We start from the raw sequence: 16,804 nt of genomic DNA on the forward strand, positions 1-16,804 counted from the left end.
ATCAGACATGAAAGGGAATGATGTACTGATATATGCTACAATATAGATTAAACTTCAAAAACAAATGAAGTAAACCATTCACAGAAGACCATAGGCCACAGATCCATGGAAACAAAGATTAGTGGTTGCCAGGACCCTAGGAAGAGGAAGTAATAGAGTGACTGTTAATAGGTTTGGGCCTTTTGGGGGTAAGGGAGGGTGATGAAAATGTTCTGGAATTAGTAATGATGGTTTAATATACTAAGACTACTGAACTGTACTTTTTACTTTGGAAGTATTTAAAAGGGTAATTTTTATGGTGTGGGCTTAGAGCAATGCTTTTGGGGAAGGTAGTTTATCTGTAGTTTAATTACCCACTTAGTTCCTACTTAGGCCATGGAGCCATCTAATTGTTACAATGCGGTGAGTCTACTACATCTGGGAAGTATAAGCTTGACTGAGGTGTTGTGAGCCTGAGGAGGAAGAAGAGCTAATATCAGAGGGGAGAGGTGTGCCTGCTTAGTATACCAAATTAAATTTATCCCATTTTCTTCCTGGCATCTTACCTTTGCCCTTTACTTTGCCTGAAGTCCCAAAGTTCTTAATAGCGTTATTTTCGCTATAGAGTTTATTTTCTTTAGAAGTGGTAGTGATGGAGGAACACAGATTTCCTGGCTGTCAGAGGAGACAGAATCAGTGACCCATTTGTCTGTTTTACTTGTATTTCCTCTTTTCCCCCACTGTTTTCACAGCTTTATTGTCTAGTTTTTTTCTGAAGTTCTTTAAGAAAAATCCGTTTGATTCTCATTTCTTTTTCCCTTTACAGATATTTAGTTCTGGTTTCTTTCTTTCTATTATATGAGTTTACCTTGCCTCTGATTTCTCTTTTCCAAAAATTCCTTAACTTCCTCTGCTATTTTCTCATTTCTTTGAGGCTATGTACCTCTGTAAATTTCTTTCACTTTGGTGAAGTTTAAGGAGGCAGAAGTAAATATATTTATTGGTCTTCCAACAGCTATAGTCAATGCAGGTTCTCTAATTATACAGATGTAATGATTTTTAAGAATTAGTGCTGAGAAAGAAAAAAACTAGATGAACTAACTTAACAGTGCAAAAATCTTTAACAACTTTATATCTTATCCATATAATATTCCATATACAAAAATGGTTCTCAACTTCATTAATAAGGAAAATCATTGTAAAAAAGAAAAATTTTAAGAGAATACTCTTGGAAAACAATCCAGACATCTAACAAAATTTAAATATGTGATGGGGTATAGCCATACAATGGAATACAAGAGTTTAAAAGAAGAAAATGGAACTTTTATGTACTAACATCAAAACCTTTCTACATTGTATTTCTTATGTGAATATGATTGTGAGTAGCTGTACTTATTAACAACCTGATATTTTAAAACAATAAATTTCTGGATGTATATTAAAAATATGGACTCCATCCAACTTCATAGGGTACATCTGGATTATAAACCTTTTGACTTCCAGCATTTCACATTTTGTATTTTTATTTTTATTGTAAATATGATTTTTAAATGTATGTTTTTGGTATGTGTATGCATTGAAAATATGAATAAAATTCAAAATTAAATTGTTTTGATTGGCTTTTCAGACAATTTATTAATCTTAAGCCAAAAAAAATCATTTTAGGTGTTAACCATTTAGGACTAAAATAATTATACATTGATACATCTTCTTAAGCATAATTAAACTTTTATTGGTAACTCAAAGTCATCTTTGTGAATATCACTGATGCCTTTTTCTACTGCAGTTCTTCTTTCTTCTCTCCCAATTTGTGTGACTTAGAAACCAAATAACAGAAATAATGATAAATGGAAGCTAACAGCACTTACTGGACACTACATACCAAGTACTCTGCCAAAGTGAAAACATCTTTTGTTTTCAGTTTTTGTTTTGTATTCAGTTTAATTTTCAAACAGTTCAGTGAGACCTAAATACTACTACTACTACTACTACTACTATTACTATGCTGATTTTACAGATGAAGAAAACTGAATATGGAAATATTCAATCACTTGCCCAGGTTCATGCAGATATAAAGTAACAACATTGTAATTTGAACTCAGACTACAATCAATATATTAATATGCTGCCTCTTGCTTATCAGAATTTCAGACATACATGTGATTTTGCTGAGCAAGAAGTAGGATTCTCACAAATATGTTTGGTTCACAGACTTTTTGGTAACTATTCTAGGTGCTCAAAGCCCTAAAGTCTTACTTATGATGTTTCAGTAAAATGTTAACACCAGATGCCTGTGTTCTTATGAAGAATGAGTTACTTCAGTTCTGTTTGTTCATCTACTACAGATCTGAAGGGTATTTGCACTTAGCCCTCTTAATCTGTGGGATATCTGTTAAGTTTCATGGAATTGGTTCAAAGTGATTGTAGTCCTATGGACTGCTAAAATTTTCTGGAGAGTGCACCAAGCTTTAATCCGACTTTGAAAGGGGTCCATTACTCATAAAAGGTCAAAAGCCTTGAATTGCCTCATCCTTATTTTCAGATATTAGCTTTTAGTAACTGTTTCAAGTGCTATTGTCAGCCTTTTAAACTATTCTTCAAAGCAGAATGAAAACTCTGCGCTGAGTAATAAAGTATACATATGAACATAGACTACAGACTTCTTAGTATAAAATTAAGAGACAACTAGTTCATCTCCAACATCCTTTCTAGCTTCCAAATGTTATGATTGTTAGTCCTATTACTCAAAAAGATTAATTTTCCCGGTGAAATTTTACTGAATTGAATTGAGTTCTGAGGTTTCATTAAAAATCTAAGAAACAACAGAAAAGTTGAGGACTGCTGAGTGTGATACCAATTAGTACTCAGTTAATATTCACAATTTCAAGCAGTGTCTTTAAATTCAAATGTGTTAATACTGGATATGTGTGATTTAGAAAAATAGTTTCTAATATCTTTAGCGAAAACATTTGTACTAATAATTGTACCAGTAAGTTTTTGTTTTTTTCTAAGTTACCTGTTTAAAACATTTTTTTAATTCTTCAATAGGGAAGTTTGGTTGGCTTAGTGGATTATCCAGATGATGAAGAGGAAGAAGAAGAAGAAGAAACATCTCCCAGGAAAAGACCACGTCTTGGCTCATAAAATATTTACTGGGGGACTCCCACCGTGTGGTCTTCTTACTAAAATGCTGCAACTGTTCAATGAGTGGAAAAATCTGAATCAGAAAGCTTTCTCACTTGAACTTATAAATATACAAGGAGTAGCAGAAGATACTCAGTATATCATCTAGGAGAGTTTAGTTCTGTAAAAAAAAAAAAACCCAGGATTCCCAGGAACTTGATTGCTTGCTAGTAATTAAGGGGTTTGCCTTTCAGGCTGTTTAAAAAGAAAAAAAGGAAAAAAAAAAAAAATTTTTTTTTTAATTAAAAAAAAAAAAAAAAAAAAAAAGACTAGTTACCAGAACCTGGGAGATAGCTTCTCAGCAAGGAAAGTCTCAGGTTTCGGATGGTTTGGGGAGGGAAAAGGTTGGTAAAATAATATTCACGCAGGGTTGCTCCAGGGGGGGTATCCAGTCTAGAAAAAAATTAATAAAACTTCAGTTGCAAACCCAATAACATTACTTGTATAATGGTGCTGACCATGTTGTTGTTTTAAGCAGTTGCCTCTTTTTAAAGAAAATTTTTATGGAAAACAAATAGAACTATCAAAAAAAAAAAAATGAAGTCAAGCTTTTGGGACCACTTTTTTTTTTTAAGACTTCACAGAAATTCAGCTTTTTGGGTAGTTGGAGGGAAGTACACCCTGTATTACAGCACATGTTGAGTTTTCTACACCAAGGATTTTCAATAAGTATTCTGATAAAAATAAGCTGCATTCAAAATGGATAGTTTTGTTAATATAATTAAAATCAGCACTTTTGAGATAACAGCAGCCAAGAAACAGTTCGTTAGTATTCCAGAATGATCCTCTTCAAAATCTTGGGAATGGACAGAACAGAATGTTTTTCAGCCACCTACCAGTACAATCCTTCGTAGAAGATATTCTGAAGTCCCTTTCTGCTTTGTTAGTAAACTTGTGTTTATCATCAGAGCTGCAGGCAAGTATGAAAGCGTAATTTGTAAAGACTAATTTTTTTAAAAAGTGCTGGATTGTAGTATTTAATATCTAGAAGCCATTTTGATCCAAGGAGTTATGTCAAAGTCACATGCAGCACAGGAAACTTTTCCTCAGACAAGGGTGTATGTAATACAAAGGCTGCTTTTTTAAAGAGTAAAAGCACATTCCATGTACGTAAATGAATTTAAAGTAACAAATTGAGGCAAACAGTTACAATGTTTTATTTTTAGAACAGCAGTTAACTGTAAATATTTTAATGTTAGTTTGCTCATCTATGATCTGAGATCATGCTGAGATGAGAAAAATGTCCCCAAACTACAATTTAATGCATTGGGAAAAAAAAAAAAATCTAAAAATAGTAATTCCAGCTACAGTCTTTAGGTCACCTTTGTAATGTGTTAATGGGTCCATTTTTTCCTGGAATAGCTTAAACTGAAGCAGTTTCCCCTGTTTTGGAGATTTTGTAGTTAATTTTAATTTTGGCTATTGTTTGGAAAAGATGGGCTGTCTGTGTAGATATGAAGTATAGTTTTTCCATAAAACAGATGTTTATTTTGTATTAAAAATACCACTGTACTTGTTTTACACCATTTGTATACATGTGGTGATATTAATGCTGAACTGTAAAATTCAGGAATTAAAATGTGACCCTGTAATTCCATGATTGATGTTTGTGTTTGTTTTATGGTGAATATAAATTAACTCCATTTTACATTGTCTTTTAAAAGCCTAAAATTATCATCCATAAATTTATTATAAGCCACTAAATCATACACTAATCTGAATGAAAGCCCTAAACAGATGGTCTACTGCACTTTAAATATCACTGATTACTTATAGAAGGTGAGACTTGAACAAGTAAATCTCAGCACCAAAGATCACAGCAACTCTTACTTCTTGATTACAGGTAAACATATAATAAAATCCTTACAACTTCATAACACAAGTGAGGTTATTTTCAGTCAAGATCACATGATCACTTTCAAGTAAATTTTATCAAGCCTATTAGCTTTTAGTAAATTGCTTCTTATAATCTAAGCAGCCCATGCCTAAAATATTTCCCTATTTACTCTTGACTCTTCTTAAGTTCCAGTAGGAAGTTATCTTTAATTTCCCTTTTGAAAAACTGTCTTAAGTCTCAAACTTGTAAATTGTCTTCATCATAGAAACCTTATATCAGAAATGTGAATGTTTTCATGGTACATATCCTTACCCACATGAGAATAAAACATACCTTGATAACACAGCGAGTCCACATTCACTATCTTAAATAACTGCCTTCAGGCAGATCTTTATTTTCACTCATTGTAGCAAACCAGAACCCACATTTGTATACCTTAGGTCCTCTTAAAATATCTGTAAACATGTAGTCGATATAAAAGCTATTTTTAATTAAAAATTACATGAAACACATTCCTCTTTTAAGCACTAGGTTTCCTTATCCATCTAGTAATGTTACCAATGTAGAATAATTTTTTTTCTGTAGTTTGGAATCTGGAACTTTATAAGATGAGCAAGTTTTGTTAAAAATTAGTTTTGGTTTTTTTGTTTTTTGTTTTTCTAAATAGCACCCAGCCGTAATTACAAACTTTTTAAAAGGGATACCAAAGCTGGGCATAGTGCTACACATCTGTAGTCCCAGCAACTCAGGAAGCTAAGTCAGGAGGGTCACCAGTTCAAGGCCAGCCTGGGCAACTTAAAAGCTTGTCTCAAATATAAAAAGGGTTGGAGTTGTGGATCAGTGGTAAAGTGCTCCTAGCTTTGATGTCTAGTACCACAAAAAAACATACAGATGTATCTTTCAACAGACTACAGAAAACTATTCTAGGGTCTTTTAAAAAACTTGCACCCAGTGGTAGCACTTCCCTCAACAAGCTCAGGCAGTTGTTCCCGTTGTTTTCATGGTAGCTTTTCTAGAAACTGGATAAATTCTTTCCCCACCTCTATTTTCCAAGTCCTAGTTATCCTGCCTCAAATGTACATGGTAAATGTTCAGTCTCTCTTAAGACTGCCCAAAGAATCTTCTCTTTTGATTGTATTGCTTCCTACCCGGTAAACCCATAACTATTCTAGCACAACCACTAGTATCCATATAACAACCATGCATCTTTAAAATATGAAAATAATTTGATAAGGTAACCTCCCAGCTGCCCCATATTATAAAATTAAAATCTTCATATCCCTTCAAGCCCAACATATATGAACAATACCCCACCTATTTTCAATTTCATATGCTAACCCTCTCCACTCATATTACAGTTCCTCAGTATGTGCTTTTTTCTTTTTTCTGCTGCAGGACCTGAGTTATTCTTTCCCTCAATGCAATTACCCTTCCAATAAGCTTAAATATCACTTGCTCAGGGAAGTTTAACCAACCTGTACTCTGCACTATTCCTTTATCTTTTATATTTAAATTATTATTCTTAAAAAATTTTGGTGCTACTAGGGATTGAACCCAGGGGTGCTCTGCCACTGAGCTTCATTCCCAGCCCTTTTTATTTTTGAGACAGGGTCTTGCTGAGTGCCTAAGCTGGCCTCAAACTGGCATTCATCCTGCCGGAGCCTCCCAAGTAGCTGGTATTAAAGGTGCTTGAATTCCTCCTTTCTAACACTTTGCTCTGTGAGCATTCTTCATTAACTCCAGGAAGACAGGGACCTCCCTTCAATCTAGTTGACTACTATCTTCAGTGCGCAGCAAAATGCCTACCACAAACAGTAGTTGTCCAAGTCAGAATGAACATGCTATCAACTAGTTTCTATGCCTCTAAGAGAAAACATTACCCCAAAATTTGTATTAAATTAATTAGTACAAGTAGCTGGCCTTCTGCACTGTCCTTTACCTCAAATGTTTAATATGATGAACTTCTATTTGCATTTAGAAAACAAGTATTTACTTAAAACTAACAGTCTTGATTTAAGGATTAAATAATTTATTTTTAAGAAAATTTGGACTTTTGCTAATTTTTAATTATTACTTATTAATAACTTCTTCTTTAAGTTTCTCTGCAAGCAAGCGCCTCTTTAGGAGTGTTTGTTTCTCCTCTGCTGTCATTTCTGGTTTCTCTGTCATTTCCTTAAAAAAAAAAGAAAAAAAGAAAAAAAGAAAAAAAAAAGAAAAAAATTGGCTACAATATAAAATGGGTTCATTTGTCTAAAATTCCCAACATACAGCCTCAAAAGAACAAAGATTAAGGACTTTTTCAGGGGCGGGGGTAAACTAGGTTCCCTAAATCTCTTTTTTGTAAAAATCTCTTAAACTCTCCTGGAGGTGGTGGCTCAGATATTGACAGGACATTTCACACATTTCAGATGGCTTAGGTAAGATGACCACTGACCCCTTATCAACTCAGAGCAAAGCAAGTAAAAAAACAAGAAAAAAAAAAAAAACTTACAATGAAACTGCTCATTTCTACCTCATAAAATCATTACAACTCACTCTTCCTAGAAAAGATGTAGCCACTGTTGCACTAGCAGGGTGGTTAAAATGAATGAATCTACAAGCAAAATTCATTAGAGGCTTTTTTGCACATAATCTGATTTTGAGAATTCTACCTCTAGATATAAAATTGTGGCACACCAAGGCTAACCATACCTCTATCTCCCCCACAGGTTTTCCTTTTTGCTCTGTATTTTGGATCTGCTTAGTCCTTATATCCTTTCTCATGGACATCAACTTATCTCTCTTCTGTTTGAGATAGTGCTCTCGTTGTCGCAGCTCTTCTGTTCCAAGAGCTGACAAGTTCTGGGTCAAATAATAGAAGAAACTCTTTAAATTCATGTCCACATAGTAAGTGGCAAAGATAATTAGATTCAATTAAAAGTTTGAGTTCAAGATCACAACAAAAGTCTTAAGTGTGGCTGTTTACATTGTTCCCAATACTTTGTCATTTAACTCAAGTTGTTAAAAACTGATATAGTCTTTTACTTACTGCTATTGGTCCTTCAATGTTTGCATGTTCTAAGCCAGGAATCTTTAGGCTCTTTTGTGGGAGGGAGGAAGTTTCAGGTCTCATTTCCAGGTTTTTTGACAAAGGTTGCACTTTAACTTCTGGTGGTAATTAGACAATAATACCAGTTAGAATTATAAGAACTGTTACATACTTAGGTAGTTCACCAAAATGAAGTAACAATAATACTTGATTTTTCCTCATATTCATTCAGTCAACATATATTCATTGCCTACACTCTACCAAGCACTTGGTGAGAACATGGTCTCTGTTCATCCTTAAGAAACTCAAGACTACAATTTCTCTTATGAATAATGACATTTCGACAAATACTACTGGTTTTTTGTTTGTTTGTTTGTTTGTTTTTGTATTGAGGAGGTGGTTACCAGGGTTTGAACTCAGGGCATTCAACCACTGAGCCACATCCCCAGTCCTATTTTGTATTTATTTTGTATTTTATTTAGTTGCTTAGCACCTCAATTTTGCTGAGGCTGGCTTTAAACTCACAATCCTATCTCAGCCTCCAGAGCCACTGGGATTACAAGTGTGCACCACCATGCCTGGCCAAGCTCCTACTGTTTGTACAGTTCTACAGCTACAAAAAGATAACCCTTGTTTAAAGATTAGAACCACTTTGTGGGCTGGGGTTGTGGCTCAATGGTAGAGCACTTGCCTAGCATGTTTGAGACATTGTGTTCAATTCTCAGCACCACATATAAGGTCCATCAACAACTAAAAAAAAATTTTAAAAACACTTTATGATGTAATACAAGGGTACTACATAATCTAAACAAATAGTAAACAAATTCCTTATTATATAATTGGCTTCCAATTTTTTGTTGCAGGTAAAATAAGTAACAGTACATTTATAGAAAATTACTGTAAAGCTAATTTTTTTAATTTTATAACTAACTACCAGTATTATCAATAACTTTTGTCTGTAATTACATATTGAAGATAACTCTAAGCCTGCCAATGCATTAAGAAAAATGTAAAGATTCTAAAGCAAGTAGAAACTGGAACCACATATAACATAAGTACTTAATACTTTTAGGTATTTGCTGACTGTTCCAAGAGACCTAATTAACATTCTAATTGCTCCTCCTCTTTTTCCTAAATTTGAGCTATTTTTTATTAAAAGATTAAGTAATGCTTTTAAAGAAAGATCAAATATTTTCAGTGTTAAGTACATGGGCTTGGAAAGAAAGTAGAATGAGATAAGCAAAGATATTAAAATGATGCAAAGAACTAAAAGCATGATGGGGAAACATATATGCCTCTAAATGATTAATAATCTTGCCAATGTAGAAAACCAGAAAAGGAACTTTACCTATACAAGAAACTTGACAGAGGACCACTACCCTAGCATGGAGTGAGTAAAATGATTGTAATGCCAGCGAGTCTGAAGTAAGAAAAGCTCTACAGTCTTTGAATTAAGCAGTTAAACTAGAGCTAGCACTCCCAAACAACCTAGACAGGCAACTACAGAGCTAACCAACAGAAGTAAAAGTGAGCTTAAACAAGTTGTTTATAATATGCAGATAGAGTTGTAAGTCTTTTTTACTAATGGCGACTAGCCACCGTGTACTTAGGTTATATAGTTCTTGCCTTCAGTTTGTTAGTGATGAACATATTGTATAATCTCAATTAGAGAGGAAAGAACTTGAAGCCAAAATATTTAGCATTTCTGATTTTTACAAAAGGAGGATCAGAAAGCCTCAAGAAAAAAACATGTCTGGCAACTCCATCAGTTTGAGAACAGATGCTATTTCTAGCTGGAACCAAGGAAAAACATGAGAAGAGGGATAAGAAAGCAGGTCACCTTCTTGATGCCAAAATAAGGTCCTTTTTTTTTTTTTTTCTTCCTAGGTACTGTGGACTGAACTGGGTGCTCTAACACTAAGCTGCATCACCAACCCTTTTTATTTTTTTATTTTAAGACAGGGTCTCACTAAGTTGCTGAGGCTAGTCTAGAACTTCTGATCCTCCCAAGATGCTGGGATTATAAGCATGCACCACTTATGCCCAACCAAAATTAAGTCTTCTTAATGGGTTCCCATCACTTTGCATGAACTGATTCCTGGTGTTCGTTATGCCCATTTAAAAAAAACTTTTGTTTTGAAAATTAAAGTCATTATTTTTAAAAGTAACCACCATTTGGTCTGTGTCATTTAAAATGTATAACTGAGTTATGTGTGGCTGGAGATAAATTTTTTTATAGCTCCACTTACTAGACAGATAAGGAAATCCACAGAACAAATTTATTCAAATTATGTCAGGTGCAAACATTAAACAACACTTTTTACTTTGGTAAAACCAAATTTGGGTCAGCAAATTAAAACAAAGCACAGACAGTATCAGTATGTAAAGTAGTTTTCGAAGATATAATACCAGTGAGGTTATTTCTACTTAAACTGCAGAACATGAAAAAATGGTTAGATATGCTAGGAAGAAAGACAAAAAATAACTTTATAAACTTGTTTGTTTCATAACCCCTGTTCGTTTTAACAACTAAGATTATACTTCCTTAAAAATCAATGGGTACTCTGCCAGGTGAGGTGGTACATGCCAGTAATCCCAGCTACTCAGAAGGCTGAGGCAGGAGGATCACAAGTTTGAAAACAGCCTCAGCAACTTAGTGAGACCCCGTCTCAAAATAAAAAATAAAATGAACTGGAGATGTAGCTCAATGGTAAAGCATCCCCTGATCAATCTCCAGTATCAAATGATGATGATGATAAGAAGAACTCCTCCTCTAAGTAAACAGGAATACAGATCGTCCTCAACTTGATAAAGAATGTCTACAAAAAAAGAAAAAGAAGAAAGAAAGAAAAAGAGAGAAAAAGAGAGAGAGAAAAGAAGAAAGAAAGAAAGAAAGGAAGAAAGAAAGAAAGAAAAAGCCAGATGTGATGGCACATGCCTGGAATCCTAGCTACCTGGGAAACAGGCAGGAGGGACACTTGGGCCCAGGAATCTGAGACCAGTCTGGGCAACACAGTGAGACGGGTCTTAAAACAAACAAACAACAACAAAAAAAAACCTACCAAAAAAGCTACAATTGCACCACACTTAATGAGAAACTAAAAGTTTTCCCATTAAAATCAGGAAAAAGGCAAGAAGGGCCCATCTTACCACTCCAATTCAATATCCAGCATGACAAGAAAAGTAAATAAAAGGTACACTGAAAAGGAAAAAAACCTGTCTCTATTTGTAGATGACATGGTCATTTATGTAGAACATCTAAAAGAAATGACAAAAACTGGAATAAGTGATTATATTATGCTTATAGAATACAAGGTAAACATATACAAATCAATCACTTTCCATAATTCCAGTAATAAACAGGTAGAATTTGAAATAAAAAACACAATACCCCTAAAACTAGCACCCCAAAAATGAAATGTTTAAATATAAAATCTAACAAAACGTGAACAAGATCTACACAAGAAAAACCACAAAATCTTGGTGAAAGAAATCAAAGAACTAGTCTGGGAATGGTGGCACACGCCTGTAATTCCAGTTACTCAGGAGGCTGAGGCAGGAGGATTGCAAATTTGAGGCCAGCCTGGGCAAATTAACAAGACCCTATCTCAAAATGAAAAGTAAAAAGAGCTGGGGATACAGCTCAGAGGCAGAAAACTCCTGAGTTCAATCCCTAGTACCACCAAAAAAAAAAAAAAAAAAAAAAAAACTAAATAAATGGAGAAATTCCATGTACATAACATGATAGGAAGACTCAATAGTGTCAAAATGATAGGTCTTCCTAACTTAAGGTTCAGAATCAATGCAATCTTACCCCAAATCTCAGCAAGGTATTTTTGTGAATATTCACAGACTGATTCTCAAGTTTATATGGAAAGATAAAGCTCCAGACAGCCAACTTAAAATGAACAACAAAGTTGGAGGACTGACACTACCCAACTTCAAGATTTTACTATAAACCTACAGTAATCAAAACATTGTGGTATTGGAGGGAAACAAATAAACAAATAGACCAATGGGAAAAAAGGGAGCCCAAAAATAGATCTACAAAAATACAGTTAGTTGATCTTTGACAAAGGAGTAAAGGCAGCACAAAGAAGAAAAGACAGACTTTTCAACAAATGGTGCTGGATAAAACTAGACATCACATGGAAAATCAAAATCTAAAAACAGACCTTACAATCTTCACAAAAATTAACTCAAAATGGATCACAGACCTAAATTTAAAATGCAAAACTATAAAATTCCTAGAAGATAACAGGAGAAAATTTAAATGCTATGGGTATAGGAATGACTTTTCAGATAAAATACCAAAATCACAACTCATAAAAGAAATAATCAGCTGGACATCATTAAAAACCTCTGCTCTGATTCCAGTGACTCAGGAGGTTGAGGCAAGAGGATCATAAGTTCAAGGCCAGGCTCAGCAATTTAGCAAGACTCTCAGGAACGTAGCAAGGCCCTGTCTCTAAAAGTGAAAAGGACTGGGGATATAGATCAGTTGTAAAGTGCACCTGGATTCAATCCCTAGTACCAGAAAAAAAAAAAAAAAGGAGGAGGAAACACCAACTTCTGTTCTATACAAAACAGAAAACAGTATCAAGAGAATGAGAAGACCAGGAACAGACCAGGAGAAAATATTTGTAAAAGGTACATCTGATAAAGGACTAATATCCAAAAAATACAAAGCACCCTTAGAACTTCAAAATGCAAAAACCAACCACCCCCAAAAAATAATACGCCAAAGACCTTAACAAATACATCACCAAATATACAGATGAAAAATAAGCATGTGAAAACATGCTCCATGGGGGATGCGACTCAGTTACACAGCTTTTGCCTAGCATGCACAAGGCCCTATGTTCAATCTCTGGCAAAAGATGTTCCACATCACATGTCACTAGGGAAATGCAAATAAATCGACAATGAGAAACCACACCTATTAGAATGGTCCAAATCTGGAACACCAACACCACGAAATGCTGGTAGGTAGGGAAATGGAGCAGCAGAAACTCTCATTCTGCTGGTAGTACGAATGCAAAATGGTACAGCCACTTTTGAAGAGAGTTGGGTAGTTCCTTACAAAAATAAATGTACTCTTACCACACAATCCAGTCATGCTCCCTTTGTATTTATCCAAAGGAACTGAAAACTTTTATTTACATAAGAAAACCTACACAGTTTTTTATAGCAGCTTTATTAAATAGGCAGAGCACAGAAGTTTTTCAGAACAATGAAACTATTCTGTATTATACTATGATGGTAGAGATATGTCATTATACATTTATAAAAACCCATAGAATGTATAATGAACCTGTAAACTATGGATTTTGGAAAATAATAATGTGTCAATGTATATTTATCAATTGCAAAAAATGTACTATACTCTGGTGGGAGATACTGATAATAAGTTATGCATGTGTGAGACAGAAGTTGTATGAGAAATCTCTGTACCCTCAGCTAAATTTTGCTGTGAACCAAAAAGTGAAAACAAAGAAAGTATATTTTAAAAATTAAGTTCCATGCTAAGCCCATGGCTAATATTATTCTAAATGGTGAAAAACTGAAAGCATTCCCTCTAAAAACTGGAACAAGGTAGGGATGCCCTCTTTCACCACTTCTATTCAATATCGTCCTTGAAACTCTAGCCAGAGCAATTAGACAGACCAAAGAAATTAAAGGGATACGAATAGGCAAAGAAGAACTCAAACTATCCCTATTTGCTGATGTTATGATTGTATACTTAGAGGAACCAGGAAATTCCACCAGAAAACTTTTAGATCTCATAAGTGAATTCAGTAAAGTAGCGGGATATAAGATCAATGCACATAAATCTAAGGCATTTCTATACATGAGCGATGAATCTTCAGAAAGAGAAATTAGGAAAACTACCCCATTCACAATAGCTTTGAAAAAAATAAAATACTTGGGAATCAATCTCACAAAAGAGGTGAAAGACCTCTACAATGAGAACTACAGAACACTAAAGAAAGAAATTCAAGAAAACCTTAGAAGATGGAAAGATCTCCCATGTTCTTGGATAGGCAGAATTAATATTGTCAAAATGGCCATACTACCAAAAGTTCTATACAGATTCAATGCAATTCCAATTAAAATCCCAATGATGTACCTTACAGAAATAGAGCAAGCAATTATGAAATTCATCTGGAAGAATAAAAAACCCAGAATAGCTAAAGCAATCCTTGGCAGAAAGAGTGAAGCAGGGGGTATCGCAATACCAGATCTTCAACTCTACTACAAAGCAATAGTAACAAAAACGGCATGGTATTGGTACCAAAATAGAGAGGTGGATCAATGGTACAGAATAGAGGACATGGACACAAACCCAAATAAATACAATTTTCTCATACTAGACAAAGGGGCCAAAAATATGCAATGGAGAAAAGATAGCCTCTTCAACAAATGGTGCTGGGAGAATTGGAAATCCATATGCAACAGAATGAAACTAAACCCATATCTCTCACCATGCACGAAACTAAACTCAAAATGGATTAAGGATCTCGGAATCAGACCAGAGACCTTGCATCTTATAGAAGAAAAAGTAGGTCCAGAGCTTCAACATGTCGGCTTAGGACCAGACTTCCTCAACAGGACTCCCATAGCACAAAAAATAAAAGCAAGAATTAATAACTGGGATAGATTCAAACTAAAAAGCTTTCTCTCAGCAAAAGAAACTATCAGCAATGCGAAGAAAGAGCCTACAGAGTGGGAGAAAATCTTTGCCAATCATACTTCAGATAGAGCGCTAATCTCCAGAATCTATAAAGAACTCAAAAAACTCTACACCAAGAATGCAAATAATCCAATCGACAAATGGGCTAAGGAAATGGATAGACACTTCACAGAAGAAGATCTACAAGCAATCAACAAACATATGGAAAAATGTTCAACATCTCTAGTATAAGAGAAATGCAAATCAAAACCACCCTAAGATTCCATCTCACCCCAATTAGAATGGCGATTATCAAGAATACAAGCAACAACAGGTGTTGGCGAGGATGTGGGGAGAAAGGTACACTCATACATTGCTGGTGGGGCTGCAAATTAGTGCAGCCACTCTGGAAAGCAGTATGGAGACTCCTTAGAAAACTTGGAATGGAACCACCATTTGACCCAGCTATCCCACTCCTTGGCCTATACCCAAAGGATTTAAAATCAGCATATTACAGAGATACAGCCACATCAATGTTCATAGCTGCTCAGTTCACAATAGCCAGATTGTGGAACCAACCTAGATGTCCTTCAATTGATGAATGGATAAAGAAACTGTGGTATATATATACAATGGAATATTACTCTGCTATAAAGAATGATAAAATTATGGCATTTGCAGGCAAATGGATGAAATTGGAGAATATCATGCTAAGTGAGATAAGCCAATCTCAAAAAACCAAAGGAAGAATGATATCGCTAATAAGTGGATGAGGACACATAATGGGGGGTGGGAAGAGTTAGTGTTAGGGTTAGAGTTAGGGTTAGGGAGGGGGGCAAGAATGGAGGAAGGAAGGACTGTATAGAGGGAAAAGAGGGGTGGGAGGGGTGGGGGGAAGGGAAAAAAATAACAGAATGAATCAAACATTACCCTATGTAAATTTATGATTACACAAATGGTATGCCTTTACGCCATGTACAAACAGAGAAACAACATGTATCCCATTTGTGTACAATAATAAAAAATAAATAAATAAATAAATAAATAAAAAGTAAAAAAAAAAAAAATTAAGTTCCTCTCTGATGTTAAAAAAATGGGTAAATATAAACTTATCTGAATTAAAGAAGTTTCTTTGAAATGTAGAAGAATGTAAGATTTAGAGTAAGATGAAAGATAAGTCACAGTTTCACTAAGCTTTTGCTCAGTGATCTGGGACAAGTCACTCAGCTTCCTTGAATTTCTTATTAAAGAAAAATAAGGAATTATAGTATGTACTTCCCAGAGGTTTTTTTTTTTTAATTGACAAAAGAATATTTATTTAATACCATAGAAATTCATATGATCAAGATCCAATTTCTAATTTAGAATTACTTATTTTTTATACAGTATAGAAATCAGAACATATTTAAAGTAGATCTGCCAAATATTGAACAAGGTCATACATTAATGTGTCCTAAAAGAGTTTCATTAAATTTTATTTCAAAGACACAATTTCTGATTAAACATCTGGACAAACTAGCTACCTCTTATTTTTTAGTTGAACTTCAATTCATTAGGAAAGTAATTTAATAGGATCTTTCCAGGTTTAGCTTTTTGCTTACAAACACCACATAATTGTATAAGGAAGAGAATACCCAACATTATGTGAACATATCTTGTATGCTGCAGCCATAGCACAAATGTTGGTGACTCCCTCAGAGTTTTGCACACTGTTTTAGGTTCTCAGCTTCACTTAGAAATATGGGGACTATATTCTCTTTTCAGATGGGTATTTCCAATGTGCAATAACTAAATTCATGAACAACTTTAAATATTGAAACCATTCAATACTCCCCTCCAAGGTTTTTGAAGGCTAAATATACGAGAGTATAATATGCTTTGTACAATGTTTACATATTCATAGTATTAGAGAAAATTCAGTATACCTCAATCTTACCTGAGGGTGGGTGTTCAAATTGTTCACCATCCCCTTGGGAACTGCTCATTTTTGCAGCTTCACTAGTTTGCACTGGGGGCTCTTCTGTTTTAGCCTCTGATAACTTCAGGATTCCAAAATCCAATTTTTAAAAATGCACAATTTAGATTAATTTTTACTAATCAAGAG

General features: G+C 34.5%; 2 protein-coding genes across 4 annotated transcripts in view; one reads left to right on the forward strand and one right to left on the reverse strand.

Annotated features, from left to right (window-relative positions):
• Positions 1-4,492, forward strand: part of Ppp4r3b (protein phosphatase 4 regulatory subunit 3B) — a 65,423-nt gene extending 60,931 nt beyond the window's left edge. For both annotated transcript variants that reach the window (XM_047522384.1, XM_047522383.1), the window contains exon 16: positions 3,028-4,492. In XM_047522384.1, coding sequence (XP_047378340.1) covers positions 3,028-3,123 — 96 coding nt within the window. In that variant the 3' untranslated portion in view covers positions 3,124-4,492. The remainder of the gene's footprint in view (positions 1-3,027) is intronic.
• Positions 3,435-16,804, reverse strand: part of Cfap36 (cilia and flagella associated protein 36) — a 37,055-nt gene continuing 23,685 nt past the window's right edge. The window contains exons 7-10 of one of the 2 annotated variants that reach the window (XM_047522388.1): positions 16,637-16,739; positions 8,028-8,146; positions 7,691-7,840; positions 3,440-7,171 (exon numbers count right to left, since the gene is read on the reverse strand). In XM_047522388.1, coding sequence (XP_047378344.1) covers positions 7,070-7,171; positions 7,691-7,840; positions 8,028-8,146; positions 16,637-16,739 — 474 coding nt within the window. In that variant the 3' untranslated portion in view covers positions 3,440-7,069. Of the gene's footprint in view, positions 7,172-7,690; positions 7,841-8,027; positions 8,147-16,636; positions 16,740-16,804 lie in introns of both variants that reach the window. The other variant, XM_047522389.1, reaches the window with a different exon arrangement.

This window comes from Sciurus carolinensis, chromosome 13, assembly GCF_902686445.1.
Source record: "Sciurus carolinensis chromosome 13, mSciCar1.2, whole genome shotgun sequence".
Classification (NCBI taxonomy): Eukaryota; Metazoa; Chordata; class Mammalia; order Rodentia; family Sciuridae; genus Sciurus; species Sciurus carolinensis.